This window comes from Hemiscyllium ocellatum, chromosome 18 (assembly GCF_020745735.1).
Source record: "Hemiscyllium ocellatum isolate sHemOce1 chromosome 18, sHemOce1.pat.X.cur, whole genome shotgun sequence".
Classification (NCBI taxonomy): domain Eukaryota; kingdom Metazoa; phylum Chordata; class Chondrichthyes; order Orectolobiformes; family Hemiscylliidae; genus Hemiscyllium; species Hemiscyllium ocellatum.
In genome coordinates this window covers 29,867,051-29,884,103 of record NC_083418.1, presented here as the reverse complement: position 1 = coordinate 29,884,103, position 17,053 = coordinate 29,867,051, and the positions used below count along the sequence as shown (strand labels likewise).

The 17,053-nt window shown below is 41.7% G+C and overlaps 1 protein-coding gene across 1 annotated transcript in view; it reads right to left on the bottom strand.

The window, feature by feature from the left end:
* The window catches only part of LOC132824543 (anoctamin-9-like), a 199,318-nt gene that overhangs the window by 37,707 nt on the left and 144,558 nt on the right, over nucleotides 1-17,053 (bottom strand). Inside the window, exon 14 of the mRNA XM_060839176.1 lies at nucleotides 9,151-9,248. Within this exon, the coding sequence (XP_060695159.1) occupies nucleotides 9,151-9,248 (98 nt within the window). The remainder of the gene's footprint in view (nucleotides 1-9,150; nucleotides 9,249-17,053) is intronic.

The following is a 17,053-nucleotide window of genomic DNA, read 5'->3' as shown; positions in this document are numbered from 1 at the left end:
TAGGGAAACAGGGCAACTCCCAGAAAATTTTGTAGAGCATGAAATGACCAGCTCCAAATTGTCTTAAGCCAATAATCAGCATCCCTTGTGCAGTATAAATGTTGATTTCCCCTTGAATTGGTACTCTTGTAAAATGTCCTGATATGTGCAAGACAAAAAGCATCATTAAAATGTTTTATCAGCATTATTCAGGATATACATTGTTAAGTGAATAGGTAAAGACTTGAACAATGTAGGAAAATAGGAAATTGTTGATTTTGGCAGGAAGAATAAAAATAAGCATTTTATCTCACTTTTGAGAGCTGCAGTGATCTGAAATGCAAAGGGATATGTATCTAGTGCATAGAGTCATAAAGATGTACACCACAGAAACAGATCCTTCAGTCCAGCTCATCCATGCCGATTGGATATCCCAAACTAATCTAGTTCCATTCGCCAACACTTGGCCCATATACCTCTAAACCTTTCCTATTCATATACCCATCCAGATGCCTTTTAAATCCTGTAATATTTCAGCCTCCACCACTTCCTCTGGCAGCTCATTCCATACATACACCACCCTCTGCATGAGAAAGTTGCCTCATAGATCCCTTTTATATTGATCCCCTCTCACTCTAAACCTACGTCCTCTAATTCTGGACACTCCCACCCCAGGGAATAGACTTTGTGTATTTATCCCATCCATGCCCCTCATGATTTTATAAATCTCTAAGAGGTCACCCCTCAGCCTCCAACGCTCCAGGGAAAACAGCCCCAGCCTATTCAGCCTTTCCCTATAGCTCAAATCCTCTAACCCTGGCAATATCCTTGTAAATCTTTTCTGAATCCTTTCAAGTTTCACAACATCCTTCCGATAGGAAGGAGACCAGAACTGCATGCAATATTCCAAAAGTGGCCTAACCAATGTCCTGTATAGCTGTAACATGACCTCCCAACTCCTATACTCAATGCTCTTGAATAACAAAACATTACAATGCAAGTTCAGCTTTTCAGTACCCAAACAATTCAACTGTTTTATCAAGCATCTTAAATTGAGTTTGCTCCCTGGCTATGAAGTCATCTATCTGCGAAGACCTGAACCAATTTATCAGGATGAAATTAAAACTTTCCAAGTAAGACTAACAATAAAAAGTCATTCCTGATCTATACTGCTTATTGCCTAACTCTAGATAACCTCCAATCATGAAGTCCCTTTATTCATCACACATGCTTCAAGTTCCACAGAACTATCCCTTGAAATTGCATCATAAAGTTTCTCTTTGTGATACAATTTGGACATTAGTGGGTCTACTTCTGTTTGAAAACAGCCTATGTTAGGCAAGGTAAACCTAACTGAAAAATACTATAGCATCCTGCAGCAATGGAATCCATTTTATCAGCTTTACAACCAAGTTTGTCTTTGAAACTCTTAGTCACTAGTTTGGCTTTGGGCTTACATATCCTAACAGGAAGCACTTCTTACGTAAAGGTTGGCTGTATCTGGTACGTAAATGCATCAAATTTCAGCTCTCCAACTCTTTTTGATCTGCATTATTTATCAATTCATCTTCTATTTTGTTGTAGCCACTAAAATATTTTGATCACAAGCACTTATACTTCTTATACTATTCTCAGCTTATTCCATTATTCTTGTTCCTATTAATCTGCAACCTTATAATTAATTGACCTCATAGTTAGGGATCCTCTTGGAAGCAGTGATCACAGTATGGTTGAATTAAGAATAAATATGGAGAGTGTGAAATTAAAATTCAATACCGGGGTCCTCCACTTAAACAAGGGAGACCACAATAGGACGAGGGAGGACTTCGCTAAAGTAGACTGGAACCAAGATTTTATGGTGGGACAGTTGACGAGCAGTGGAGAACTTACAAAGCAATTTTTCAAAGTGCTCAACAAAAGCATATTCCAATGAAAAGGAAGGACTGTCAGAAAAGGGGTAATCTGCCATGGGTGTCTAATGAAAAAAGGAGGGTATCAAATTGAAAGGGAAGGTATACAAAGTGGCCAAAAACAGCAGGAAACTTGAAGATTGGAAAATCTTTAAAGGTCAACAGAAATCCATGAAAAGAGCTATAAAGAAATGTAAGATAGAACATGAGAAAATACTGGCACAGAATATAAAAACAGATAGCAAAACTTCCTTTAATAATTAAAAATGAGAAAGATAGGCTAACGTAAATGTTGGTCCTTTACAGAATGAGAAGGGGCATTTAGTTATGGGATATGATGAAATGGCTGAGGCATTGAACAGGTGTTTTGTGTTGGTCTTCATGGTGGAGGACACTAATAACATGCCAGTAATTGACAAAGAGATGAAGGTATGCGAGGACCCGGAAACAATCATTATTACAGAAGGGGTAGTGTTGGGCAAGCTAATGGAGTTAAGGATAAACAAGTCTCCTGGCCCTGATGGAATGCATCCCAGGGTACTAAAAGAGATGGAGGGAGAAATAGTAAGTGCACTTGTGATAATTTTCCAAAATTCACTGGACTTGGGGCGGTTCTAGCAGATTGGAAAACAGCAAATGTGACACCACTGTTTAAAAAGGGAGATAGACAAAAGATGTGGAATTATAGACTTGTTAGCTTAACTTCTGGAGTGGGGAAGATACTTGAGTCTATTATCAAGGAAGAAATAGCAAGGCATCGAGATAGAAATTGTCTTGTTGGGCAAAGGCAGTTTGAGTTCATGAAGGGTAGGTCATGCTTAACTAATCTTTTGGAATTCTACGAAGACATTATGAGCAAGGTGGACAACCGGGACCTAGTGCATGTGGTGTACTTAGATTTCCAAAAGGCCTTCGACAAGGTGCTGCACAGAGGCTGCTGCATAAGATAAAGTTGCATGGTGTTAAGGGTAATGTTTTAGCATGGATAGAGGATTGGTTGACTAACAGGAAGCAAACAGTGGGGATAAATGTGTGCTATTCTGGTTGGCAATCAGTAACTAGTGATGTGGGTGGCACGATAGCATAGTGGTTAACACTGCTGCCTCACAGTTCCAGAGACCCGGGTTCAATTCCCGACTCAGGCGACTGACTGTGTGGAGTTTGCACATTCTCCCTTTGTCTGTGTGGGTTTCCTCCGGGTGCTCCGGTTTCCTCCCACAGTCCAAAAATGTGCAGGTTAGGTGAATTGGCTATGCTAAATTGCCCCTAGTGTTAGGTGAAGGGGTAAAGGTATGGGTGGGTTGTGCTTCGGCGGGCCAGTGTGGTCTTGTTGGCCTGTTTCCACACTGTAAGTAATCTAATCTAAAAAAAAGTGTGATGTGTCTCGGGGATCAGTTGGGACCGCAATTATTCGCAACTTATATAGATGATTTAGAGTTGGGGACCATGTGTAGTGTGTCAAAGTTTGCAGATGACACTAAGATGAGTGGCAGAGCAAAGTGTGTAGAGGACTGTAAAGCCTTGAAGAGGAACATAGATACTTTAACTGAGTGGGCAAAGATCTGGCAGATGGAATATAATGTTAATAAATGTGAAATCTGCCATTTTGGTAGGAGTAACAGTAAAAGGGATTATTACTTGAATGGTGAAAAGTTGCAGCATGCCACTATGCAAAGGGACTTGGATGTCCTTGTGCATGAATCACAGAGGGTTGGTCTGCAGATACAACAAGTAATTAGGAAGGCAAACAGAATTTTATCCTTCATTGCTAAAGGGAATGAGTTTAAAAGCAGGGAGGCAATATTGCAGCTGTACAGGGTGCTGGTGAGGTCACACCTGGATTACTGCATGCAGTTTTGGTCTCCTTGAGAAAGGATACATCGGCACTAGAGGGGGTGCAGAGGAGGTTCACTAGGCTGATTCCAGAGTTATGGGGGGGTTGGCTTATGAGGAGAGACTGAATAGACTGGGATTATAGAATTTAGAAGAATGAGAGGGGGAATCTTATAGAAACGTATAAAATTATGAAGGGAATAGATATGATAGAAGTAGAGAGGATGTTTCCACTGGCAGGTGAAACCGGGACAAGAGGCATAACCTCAAAATTAGAAGGAGCAGATTTAAGACTGAATTGAGAAGGAATGTCTTCATCCAGAGAGTTGTAAATCTATGGAATTCCCTGCCCAGTGAAGTAGTTGAAGCTACTTCAGTATATAATTTTAAAGCTAAGATAGATTTTTTTTCAATAATAAAGTAATTAAGGTATACGATGAGAAGGCAGGTAAGTAGAGCTGAGTCCACAAAAAGATCAACCATGACCTTACTGAATGACGGAGTAGGCTCAAAGGGCCAGATGGCCTACTCCTGCTCCTGGTTCTTATGTTCTATGTTCTTAATTACCCTCCTACTTTATTCTGGGCCACTACTAGAATAGCTCCTGCTCCAATAATCAAAATTATTTTTACAAGTTTGAGATGTTTTCCTAGGGCTGCACTCACTTTAACATCCAGTTTAGAATTCTGACTGAATTTTTTAGGCCTTCCGCATCTCTATCTCATTTTGCCCATCCATGGATTTTATGTCACTTCACTCATTTTGCACATTTAGCTAATGTTTCTATGTGCTGATACTTTTCCCTACTATCCCTAATGGTTATATTCCTCCATTCACTTCTTGCATGTACATTATATTGGTAACAATTTTTGGTTATTGACTTCTGGGGCAAATAGAAAAAACAAGTGCTCTGTGTCACTTTGTTCATATTTAGTCAACTCTTCATATGCGTTTATTTGGTCCTCAAGACTGTCCAACATATGCATATGCAAAGTGTATGCTAACTCATCATCTTGAGTGACTTGTTCAGTTTCTTGAGTGTACTATCAGTGACAATTAATTTTGGGAATTCATACTGTCACTTTGGTTGCTATAAAATTACTGTTTTTACATCACTATCTATAATATTACCTGGACATTTCCATTCTTTCTGATTTTTGTGAGATATCATGAGTCTAGGTTTAAAATTTATTTACGATAGCTTTATATTGCGCCATAAAGCTCATCAAAGTTTCTCTGAAAATTTAACCTTAATGAATGCTCTTCTGTCCTGCATGCAAGGCATTCAAGTTTTCACAAAAAATGAAGCTAATTGTAATCCCTTCTGAAGCCAGGGTTGATCACTCATTACTGAAAAAATGTTTGGAGAAAGAAAAATTTACTTAGATTATAGCCTCTAATAATTTGCATTGACTGCATGTGCCAGTCAGATGTTACTTTTCACTTTGTTGGTCCATGAAGCATCTCACCTCTTACAATGTAATTTCTTTCCCATAGTCTCTCACTCAAGGGATTTCTGCTGCCATATCCATTATACAATATTCATATTGTCACTAGAATCCTCAAATTCATCATTGCCATAGAACCCCTTCAATGTCAGTTGGAAATTATGCATTTCCTTCATCCAGTTCCTATCAAATTGTTCATTATCTTTTCCACCATTACTCTTTTCTCTTTATTATTTATTGTGGGGGTCAGTTTAGCTCAGTTGATGTGTGATGCTGACAGCATGGGTTCAATTCCCACACAAGTGTTTGTGTTTATATTTGGCTGATTTCATGCCTGTAATTGATATTTCCATTCTAGCCAATGGCAAGATACAGGATTAATGGGGACAGGGTCACACTGATTTAGAAGGTAACAGACGGACTGTAGCTAAGGAAAGGAAAATTGTATGGCACGATGGTTAAACAGCATCTAGGGTGAGAGAATGAATTGTACATGTGAGGGACTGTCAACCATGTTGCCTATATGCAATTGGTAGTGTGGCTGCTGTGCAATGACGTTGCTGGTGAAAGGCAATGCTAGATTTCAACACTTGTCCAGCTGCAAGGTGACCTTTAAAAGATGGCACGGCTGCAAGGGATACCACTCTTTTGGCAGATATACACTGAGTGGTGAATTGTTGTAGGAAGAATGTCATAATAAGATGGAGCAGAAGTCGGACGAGAGAGACACTATAAGCGAAAGGGAGGCAGTTAATGAGGTGAATTTGGTAAAATATGGCAAGAGAACTCACTGGGTCTCGCAGTATGAAACTCTCTAAAAAAAATTAACTGAACTCAAATTTAGCCAAAAAGATTCTGCCTCAAGATACTTTTTTGTGGATTGAGTTTATTAACTGCTCAGTGCTATAATTTTTAAAACCTATTTTTCTAATCAATCTATTCAGAAATGTTATTACATACTTTTGGAGTAGGTGGAATTTTAACCCAGGTCTCCAGGGGTAGGGATGTTAGCAGTGCACCACAAGAGGGCTCCTTGCTCAGTCTTATAACTCATTTCACAAATAAGTCCCACCTTCTCCTCTTTTATTAACTTTTTACTATTAAAGTGCCATCAAATCTCATTAAATTAACAATGTATAAGCATTACCTAACAGGACAGTGTAACAAGGACATTACTAGGAGGAAGTAGGAAGAGAGGGAAGAGATTATATTAAAATAAAGTGCTCCATTTAAAATTTTTATAGATATTTTATTTAACGTATTTTTCTAATCAATCTGTTCAGAGATGTCACTACACACCTCTGGAATAGATGGAACTTGAAGCTGGGACACTACTACTGTGCCACAAGACAGCTCCACTGCTGTTTTTGTATCTACCCAACCAATGAATTAGTCAATTAACCCAATCACCCATTTAATTACTTGTCACTTCAGCACTTACCCCAATACTCCATGTAGACTAGTAATTTTAAACAACTCTGCAAACAACCAAATATTGCTACAAATACAGATTTAACTAATAAAATTAAACAACTAGCCTAAATGTAATTGATGATTCCCTTACACAAGGGGTCTTTCCTGCTGCTAAAAAGATGTTCAGCTATGTAAGGTTAACATAGAGAGGTAGAATAGATAATGTGCCAATGCCTGGTCTAGGAGGCCCAGGTTCAAGATCCACCTGCTCCAGAGGTTTTTTTTTAGATTAGACTTACAGTGTGGAAACAGGCCCTTCGGCCCAACAAGTCCACACCGACCCGCCGAAGCGCAACCCACCCATACCCCTACATTTTACCCCTTACCTAACACTACGGGCAATTTAGCATGGCCAATTCACCTGACCCGCACATCTTTGGACTGTGGGAGGAAACCGGAGCACCCGGAGGAAACCCACGCAGACACGGGGAGAACGTGCAAACTCCACACAGTCAGTCGCCTGAGTCGGGAATTGAACCCGGGTCTACAGGCGCTGTGAGGCAGCAGTGCTAACCACTGTGCCACCGTGTACCGCTCTGAACAGTGATTAGAAAATATCTAGGGTACCTAACGGTGCAGTGGTAATATCCTTACCTCTGCGCTGGAAGGCTTCAGTTCAAGTTCTACCTGCTCCAGAGGAGAGCAATAGTATTTCTGAACAGGTTAATTAGGAAAATATCTAAAGGGCAGTAGGTAAAATATGAAACTCTAGAATGGCATTACTGATGTCAAATTAGCATTACATGCTGCTTGTTATCATGATCTGCTGTATCTGTACCATCTCCGTGACTTCAATAAATGTTTACATATATTTACATACACCAGAAGTACATGTCTATATCATAGATACTAGTTTGGAAGCAAAATGGTATCTGTTAAGCTTAAAAAAAAAGGTACTATGAATGTTATGGTCTGCACCATAAAACCTTCATGCTAATCTTTCTATTCAAAGTGGCTTACTAATTCTGCTGCTCACCCATGTCTTCTCATTTTTTCCTCTTTGTAAGAGGCTACAAATTTTTTTCACTACCTTAAATTTTTGGTTGAAATTTGCAGAAGTTATTCAAATCAGGGGGAAGCATTTATAGTTTAAACTAAATACAGAATGCTGTTGATTGTATATAGCATAATACAACCTAACAAATTAGTGAACCTTTGGTGGCTAAGGGTGCCATTAAATGATCTTGTGTCTAAATGGTACCAAAGAGTTAAGAAGGCGTTTGGTATGCTTTCCTTTATTGGTCAGACTATTGAGTAAAGGAGTTGGGAGGTCATGTTGCGGCTGTACAGGAAATTGGTTGGGCCAATGTTGGAATATTGCATGCAATTCTGGTCTCCTTCCTATCGGAAAGATGTTGTGAAACTTGAAAGGGTTCAGAAAAGATTTACAAGGATGTTGCCAGGGTTGGAGGGCTTGAGCTATAGAGAGAGGCTGAACAGGCTAGGGCTGTTTTCCCTGGAGTGTCGGAGGCTGAGGGGTGACCTTATAGAGGTTTACAAAATTATGAGGAGCATGGATAGGATAAATAGACAAAGTCTTTTCCCTGGGGTTGGGGACTCCAGAACTAGAGGGCATAGGTTTAGGGTGAGAGGGGAAAGATATAAAAGAGACCTAAGGGTCAACTTTTTCACGCAGAGGGAGGTATGTGTATGGAATGAGCTGCCAGAGGATCTGGTGGAGGCTGGTAGAATTGCAGCATTTAAGAGGCATTTGGATGGGTATATGAATAGGAAGGGTTTGGAGGGATATGGGCTGGGTGCTGGCAGGTAGGACTAGATTGGGCTGGGATATCTGGTTGGGTTGGACAGGAGGACCGAAGGGTCTGTTTCCATGCTGTACATCTCTATGACTCTAAGTTTAATAGCTGTAAAATGGTGTCCTTAGTAATATATTATGCCAGGGCTGCTATAGGAAGGATGTTGTGAAACTTGAAAGGGTACAAAAGAGATTTACAAAGATGTTGCCAAAGTTGGAGGGTTTGAGCTATAGGGAGAGGCTAAATAGGCTGGTGCTAGTTTCCCTGGAGCATCAGAGGCTGAGGGGTGACCTTATAGAGGTTTATAAAATATGAGTGGCATGAATAGGGTGAACAAACATAGTCTTTTCCCTAGGGTGGGGGAGTCCAGAACTAGACGGTAAAGGTTTAGGGTGAGAGGGGAAGAATTTAAAAGGGACCTAAGGGGCAACTTTTACACACAGAGGGTGGTGCATGTTTGGAATGAGCTGCCAGATGAAGTGGTGGAGGCTGGCAAATTTACAACTTTAAAAGGCATCTGAATGGGTACATGAATAGGAAGGATTTAGAGGGATACGGGCCAAGTGCTGGCAGATGGGACTAGATTAGTTTAGGATATGTGGTCGGCATGGATGAGGTTTGTTTCTATGCTGTGTATCTCTAAGACTCTATGACTTAACAGATTCAATCTGAGCAAAGTGTTATCTTGTATGTCATACATTTTGACTTGTGTGATACAAACAAGTTTACTGCTGTTGAAGTTAAACTTACGGAATAGTATACTCCATAGTGGTGTTCAGCAATTGTTTCAACACCATAATCATAGACATTTGAATTAAAAGATCCGCCATGCAGCCACTTGGATGGCACTAAAAAAGAGAACATGGGTGTCAACCATAGCTCTTTCATATGTTTGTTTATAGAGTCAATTGGGATGATTTTTACCCTGCACGTTTTGAAAAAGCTTGGCACTCTGTCTGAAAGGAACCTGAGAGTATGGAAATGAAACAGTATTTGTGGGCATGTAATAGGGTAGTACAGCACCCAGCCTTTACGTTCTGCATTAAGTGAGTAAAATGCAAGCTTTTCTCTTTCATTACTTAAGACCCTTGCATTAGAGAGTGCAGTATATCCTTCAACAGGTGGTCTCCAGCCAATAGCTGCAAGACCTGAAAACAGAAGCAGAAGATAATGCACCTTAAGACATATGGCATTATTTTTTTTAGATTAGATTACTTACAGTGTGGAAACAGGCCCTTCGGCCCAACAAGCCCACACCGACCCGCCGAAGCGCAACCCACCCATACCCCTACATATACCCCTTACCTAACACTACGGGCAATTTAGCATGGCCAATTCACCTGACCTGCACATCTTTGGACTGTGGGAGGAAACCGGAGCACCCGGAGGAAACCCACGCAGACACGGGGAGAATGTGCAAACTCCACACAGTCAGTCGCCTGAGGCGGGAATTGAACCCAGGTCCCTGGCGCTGTGAGGCAGCAGTGCTAACCACTGTGCCACCCCAACATTATATTGACCAACAACTTCATATAGCAGCTATAATGTCCAGGATTAGCTTATGTTAACTGTTTTGGAATTTATTATTGCCCAAATCATGCTTTTACACTGTATGTTTTTGTGTGGTCATATAACAAGACCTTAAATTACCTCATCTAAGTTAGTATGCAGATTAGGTATATATGCATCACTGCATATATAATTCCAAACATTCATGATTACCTTTATGCTAAAACAATAAGTTGTACTACAAGATCAAGGCCAGTGCTACAGAAAGACATCACCAAAATAAGGGTGAAATATAGGTGGCAAAGACTTCTTCTCTTTGATATGTCCAAGAAACTTAGGGAAGATGCATGGACTGAAATAGTGCCAATACAACAGAAGGGTGTGCAGTTTACTTCATAAAAAATGGAATCTTCTGATCTCCAATCTGCTCAAAGTAGAATTCCTGACATAATGCCCATGTAGCGCTTCAGGCAACTTAAAATTACTTGTAAGCTCTTCAATTTGGATCATGAGAAAAAAAAGCCAAAGGGTGAAGAAATGCAGGAAACATCAATTAAAAATATAACAAACAAGCAAATATACTTCAACAAAATGCTAAAAAATCCAGAAAGTAAACATGCAAATATGTGGGCAATACTTGGACATTTAACAGCTTTACAGGAAAATTTTCTTCGCATTCATTTGTGGGATGTGGGCGTTGCTGGCTGGCCAGCATTTATTGCTCATCCATAGTTGCCTTTGAGAAGATGGTGGTGAGCTGCCTTTTTGAACCACTATAGTCCACTGCTGTGGGTTGACTCAAAATACCATTAGGGTGGGAATTCCAGAATTTTGACCCAGTGACCATGATATATTTTCAAGTCAGGAATGATGAGTGGCTTAGAGAAGATCTTGTAGTTGGTGAAGTTCCTATGTATCTGCTGCCCTTATCCTTTTCGATGGAAGTGGCCGTGTGTTTGGAACATTATATCTAAGGATGTTGATGAATTGCTGCAGTACATCTTATAGATAGTACACTTTGCTGCTACTGAGCATCGGTGGTGGAGGGAGTGGATGTTTGTAGATATAGTGCCAATCAAGCATCTGCTTTGTCCTTGATGCTGTCAAGCTTCTTGAGTGTTGTTAGAGCTGCACCATTCAGGCAAATGTGGAATATGTCCCTTAACTATATCAGGTTTCTGTTCATTGACTACAGCTCCACCTTCAGCAATATATTTCCAATCAATCTACTCTCAAATATCTGAGACCTGGATCTCTGCTCTGCTCTTTGCAACTGGATTCTCAATTTCCTGACCCACAGACTGAAATCAGTGAGAATGGGAAATAACACCTCCTCCATGACAATCCTCAACACTGGTGCTCCGCAAGGCTGCACATTCAGCCCCTTACTATATCCCCATGCATTCACGGCTGTGTGGTCAAATTTCATCCTAACTCCATCTACAAGTTCTTTGACGACAACACAGCAGCATGGTGGTACAGTGGTTAGCACTGTTGCCTCACAGCGCCAGAGACTTGGGTTCAATTCCTACCTCAGGTGACTCTTTGTGTGGAGTTTGCACATTCTCCCCGTATATGCATGGGTTTCCTCCAGGTGCTCCAGTTTCCTCCCACAATCCAAAAAATGTGCAGGTTAGGTGAATTGGCCATGTTAAATTGCCTGTAGTGTTAGGTGAGGGGGTAAATGTAGGGGAATGGGTCTGGGTGGGTTACGCTTCGGCAGGTCAGTGTGGACTTGTTGGGCTGAAGGGCCTATTTCCATTCTGTAAGTAATCTAATCTAAAACACCATTGTTGGTTGGATCTTAAACAATGGTTAGGCAGAACACAGGAAAGAGATAGAGTACTTGGTGTTGTGTTGTAAAGATAACAATCTCTCCTCAATGTCAGCAAACCTAAAGAGCTGTTATTGACTTTGGGAAGAGACAACAAAACTGCAGATGCTGGAATCCAAGGTAGGTAAGCAGGAGGCTGGAAGAACATGGGGAGCCAGGCAGCATCAAGAGGTGGAGTCAATGTAACCCTTCAGGAATTAGCAAGTTTTGAGAAGATTTGTAGCTCAGGTTGAGGTTTGGGATGTAGGTTTGCTCGCTGAGCTGAAAGGTTCATTTCCAGATGTTTTGTTATCTTACTAGGTAACATCTTCAGTGGACCTCATGCGAAGCAATGCTGAAAATTCCTGCTTTCTATTTATATGTTTGGGTTTCTTTGGATTTCTGATGTCATTTCCTGTGGTGATGTTATTTCCTGTGGTGAAGTCACTCCCTGTTCCTTTTCTCAGGGGGTGGTAGATGGGGTCTAACTCGATGTGTTTGTTGATAGCATTCCAACGGAACTCTATGCTTCTAGGAGTTCTCGTGCGTGTCTTTGTTTGGCTTGTCCTAGGATGAATGTATTGTCCCAGTCGAAGTGGTGTCCTTTCTCATCTGTATGTGAGGATACTAGTGAGAGTGGGTCATGTCTTTTTGTGGCTAGATTCTTCAGGAATCACTGACTTCAGTTTGCAAGCTTGAGACCACGCTCCTATCTACATAATGGAGTTTAAGTTTCCACAAATGACAATCACCAACAATTTTTCCTGGTCCACCCACACTGTTGCAACAGTCAAGAGGACACAACAACACTTCTACTTCCTCAGGAAGCTAAGGAAATTTAACATGAACGTAAAGACTCTTATCAATTTTTATAGATTGTTCTGAAGATATGGGTGTACTGCACCTTTAGGGGAGTTAGAAGCTGGTAGAGCTACCTGACAGCACCAAGTGTTCTAAATAAAATACTTGGTTGAAAGCTAAATTAGCTGGTTATCCAAAAACGACAAAACAGATTTGAATTAGGCCAAACAGTTTAAATTATATCCCAAAAAATACCAAACTCCAATCCAGTTTGAGTTTAGTATATTGACAATCTTAAAAAACCAATGACACAATCTAATGCTTTGGGGGGATAAGACCAGGGAAAACTGAACAGTTGAGAGAAGAACTGCCAAGCCAATGATATCTGCACACTGCCCAGAAAAAATAGCTCTCTTAAAAGGTACCTTTATCGGCCAATAGCCTGTGAAGCAGTATCCCCAAGGAGAAGAAAGGAAGACTGAAATACAGACAAGAACAAAAGCTAGGTAGAAACAATGACTGCAGATGCTGGAAACCAGATTCTGGATTAGTGGTGCTGGAAGAGCACAGCAGTTCAGGCAGCATCCAAGGAGCAGTAAAATCGACATTTCAGGCAGAAGCCCTACATCAGGAATAAAAGCAGAGAGCCTGAAGGGTGGAGAGATAAGCTAGAGGGGGGTTGGGGTGGGGAGAAAGTAGCATAGAGTACAATAGATGAGCGGGGGAGGGGATGAAGGTGAGAGGTCAGGGAGGAGGGTGGAGTGGATAGGTGGAAAAGAAGATAGGCAGGTAGGACAAGTCATGGGGTCAGTGCTGAGCTGGAAGTTTGGAACTAGGGTGAGGTGGGGGAAGGGGAAATGAGGAAACTGCTGAAGTCCACATTGAGGCCCTGGGGTTGAAGTGTTCCGAGGCGGAAGATGAGGCGTTCTTCCTCCAAGCGTCAGGTGGTGAGGGAGCGGCGATGAAGGAGGCCTAGGACCTCCATGTCCTCGGCAGAGTGGGAGGGGGAGTTGGAATGTTGGGCCACAGGGCGGTGTGGTTGATTGATGCAGGTGTCCCGGAGATGTTCCCTAAAGCGCTCTGCTAGGAGGTGTCCAGTCTCCCCAATGTAGAGGAGACCGCATTGGGAGGAACAGATACAATAAATGATATTGGTGGATGTGCAGGTAAAACTTTGATAGATGTGGAAGGCTCCTTTAGAGCCTTGGTTGGAGCTAAGGGAGGAGGTGTGGGAATTGTCAATAGTTGTTAATTATTCTCTGTTATACTTTAAGAAATAAAGTTGCTAATTTTTACTTTAAATAGTCCTTGGCCTCTCGAACTTTCACAGATTACTGCACAGGATAAATCTTTTCTGTGTTGCTGGTTTACATTAAGCTGGAGAGTTTACCCCGTGTCATAAGAATTTGGGGGCTTGGATCCAATCCAAGATAGATAAGCAGGAGGCTAGAAGAACACAGCAAGCCAGGCAGCATCAAGAGGTGGAGAAGTTAACGTTTCTGGTGTAACCCTTCTTCAGGACTCATTGACTTCAGGAAGCAAGCTTGAGGGCACGCCCCTCTCTACATCAATGTAGCTGAGGTAGAGGTTGGCGAGCGTTTCAAGTTTCCACGAGTGACAATCACTAACAATCTTTCCTGGTCCACCCACATTATTGCAATGGTCAAAAAGACACAACAACACTTCTACTTCCTCAGAAGGCTAAGGAAATTTGGCATGAACGTAAAGACTCTTTAATTTTTATAGAGTTTGTACATCCCAGTCCAACACCAGCATCTCCAAATCATGACTACTATCAACACCACTAATTGCCGGCTTAAAGTGGAGAGGATCGCCAAGAGGATCGTACATATCAACACAGGCATCAGGTTTCTACAGAAATGCAGGCAAGCATGAAAGATTCCAAAAAGAATACGGATCACGAACCCACTCAAGTCAACATACAACACAGACTACGCAGAGAAACTTTGCCACCGCACCTCTCGCAAACTCCTCAATCATCTTGTATACCAACACTACAGCAGGCGCCACAATATTGAAATTCAGATGGAGTCCACACTCTCATCCTGCGCTCAGGATACAGCAGTACAATTACACGACATTGCCAAACAGACAAGGTGACAAAACTACACCACTTACATGCACACCAAGAACAAAAAACTGGAAAAACTTGGCATTCTCACCAGTAGTAGCAAAGCCTACCCTGGCACTACAGTGGATAACATTATCCCTGCGGGGAAGTCTACTATCTACTTATCAGACCACACCCTTTGCATACACCGGATCTGTTCAGATGAGGAGGAACGTGACGGGCATCTGAAGTACTCAGGGATGCCCTCATAAGAACAGGGTATGATGCTCAACTCATCTACCACCAGTTTTGACGTGCCACAGCAAGGAATTGTAATGACCTCCTCAGGAGACAGACACGTATTGCAACTAACAGGGTACCCTTCATTGTCCAGTACTTCCCAGGAGCTGAAAAACTACGCCATGTTCTTCGTGACCAGCAACACATTATCAATGAGGGTGAGCACCTCGCCAAGACCTTCCCCACAACTCCACTGCTCCTCTTTAAACAACCGCCAAACCTCAAATAGATCATTGTTCGTAGCAAGCTGCCCAGCTTTCTAGACAACTCCTTACAACCCAATCACAGTAGGCGCTGCAAGACATGTCAGAGTGTGGACACCTCCTACCATATATGTGGCAGGTACTCATGTGACTCAGCCAATATTGTCTATCTTATATGTTGCAGACAAGGATGCCTTGAGGCATGGTACATTGGGGAAACTGGGCAAAGGCTACGGCAACAGATGAATGGGCACCGCACAACAATCAACAGACAGGAGTGTTCCCTCCCAGGTGGGGAACACTTCAGTAGTCCAGGACATTTGACCTCGGACTTTCGGGTGACCATCCTCCAAGGCGGACTTCGGGACAGGCAACAGTGAAAAATGGCCGAGCAGAGGCAAACAGCCCATGGAGAGGGCCTCAACCGGGACCTTGGGTTCATGTCACACAACAGGTGACCACATCGCACTATACACACACACACACACACACAGACACTCCTATACACACACACACACGCGCAACTCCTATACACACACACACACGGACACGGACACGGACACACACAGACACACGTATACACAGACACGGACACACTCACACACACCCCTACAGATGCACACACTGCCACACTCATACATGCATTCTCTCACAGACTTAGATCATTCTACACTCACACACACATATACACTCTCTCTCACAGACACTCACAACCACCCCACCCCAGACACACAGACACACACACACTCCTACAGACACACTCCCACACTCACACATGCACCCCCTCACAGACTTAGACATTCTACATTCACATACACACACATATACACTCTCTCACACTCACACTCCCTACCCCAGACAGACAGACAGATACGCACACACATGCACACATATACATATACGTTTGTGAGGTGAATTTGTACTTGCAGAGTTACATTGTACTTTGCTCAAAAACTGCATGAATTCATGTAAGACTCTGTTAACTCATTTTTAGCTTAGAATCAGTCTAAACATTATAGCACAGACAGAGAACACAGGGGGCTAACACCTTCATCATTATTTGGCTAACACCAATTGTTACAATTAACCTGAGACTGTAACTTTTAAAAAAAGGTTTTGTGATTTACATATGAAAGAAGTGACACTATCGTGGTATTCGAACAGATGAAAGACTCAACAAACAATCAAGATATTTTTCAATGTATAATTTCAGTTACATCACACTGTAAACTTTTGCTATAAATTCTGTGTCTTACAATTGTGTCCTCCACAACCACCTGATGAAGGAGCGGCGCTCCGAAAGCTATTGTGCTTCCAATTAAACCTGTTGGACTATAATCTGGAGTTGTATGATTTTTAACTTTGTACACCCCAGTCCAACACCAGCATCTCCAAATCAATTTTTATAGATGTACCATAGAAAGCATTTTATCCAGATGCACCACAACTTGGTATTAAATCTATTCTGCCCAGGATCATAAGAAACTAAAGAGAGTTGTGAACACAGCTCAGTCCATCACGCAGGCCTACCCTCAATCCATTGACTCCATTTAAACTTCCTGCTGCCTTGGAAAGGGTGCTAACATAATCAAAGACCCCTCACCCTGATTATAATATCTTCCAACCTCTTCCTTTGGGCAGAAGATACAAAAGCTTAAACATACATATCAACAGACTCAAGAACTACTTCTTTCCTGCTGTTATTAGACTTCTGAATGGAACTCTCAATTTTTCAATTTAATGTTAACCTCGCTCTTTGTGCATCTTCTCTGCAGCCATAATGTTGTACTTCTCGCTCTGTTCTATTATCCCTATGCACTGTGTATGGTTTGACCTGTCTGTTCTGCACGCAAAGCAAAACTTTTTACTGTACTGAGGTACATGTAACAATGATAAACCAAATCAAATCAAAAATTTCAACACACTCCTGACTTGTGTCTTGTAGATGATGAGCAG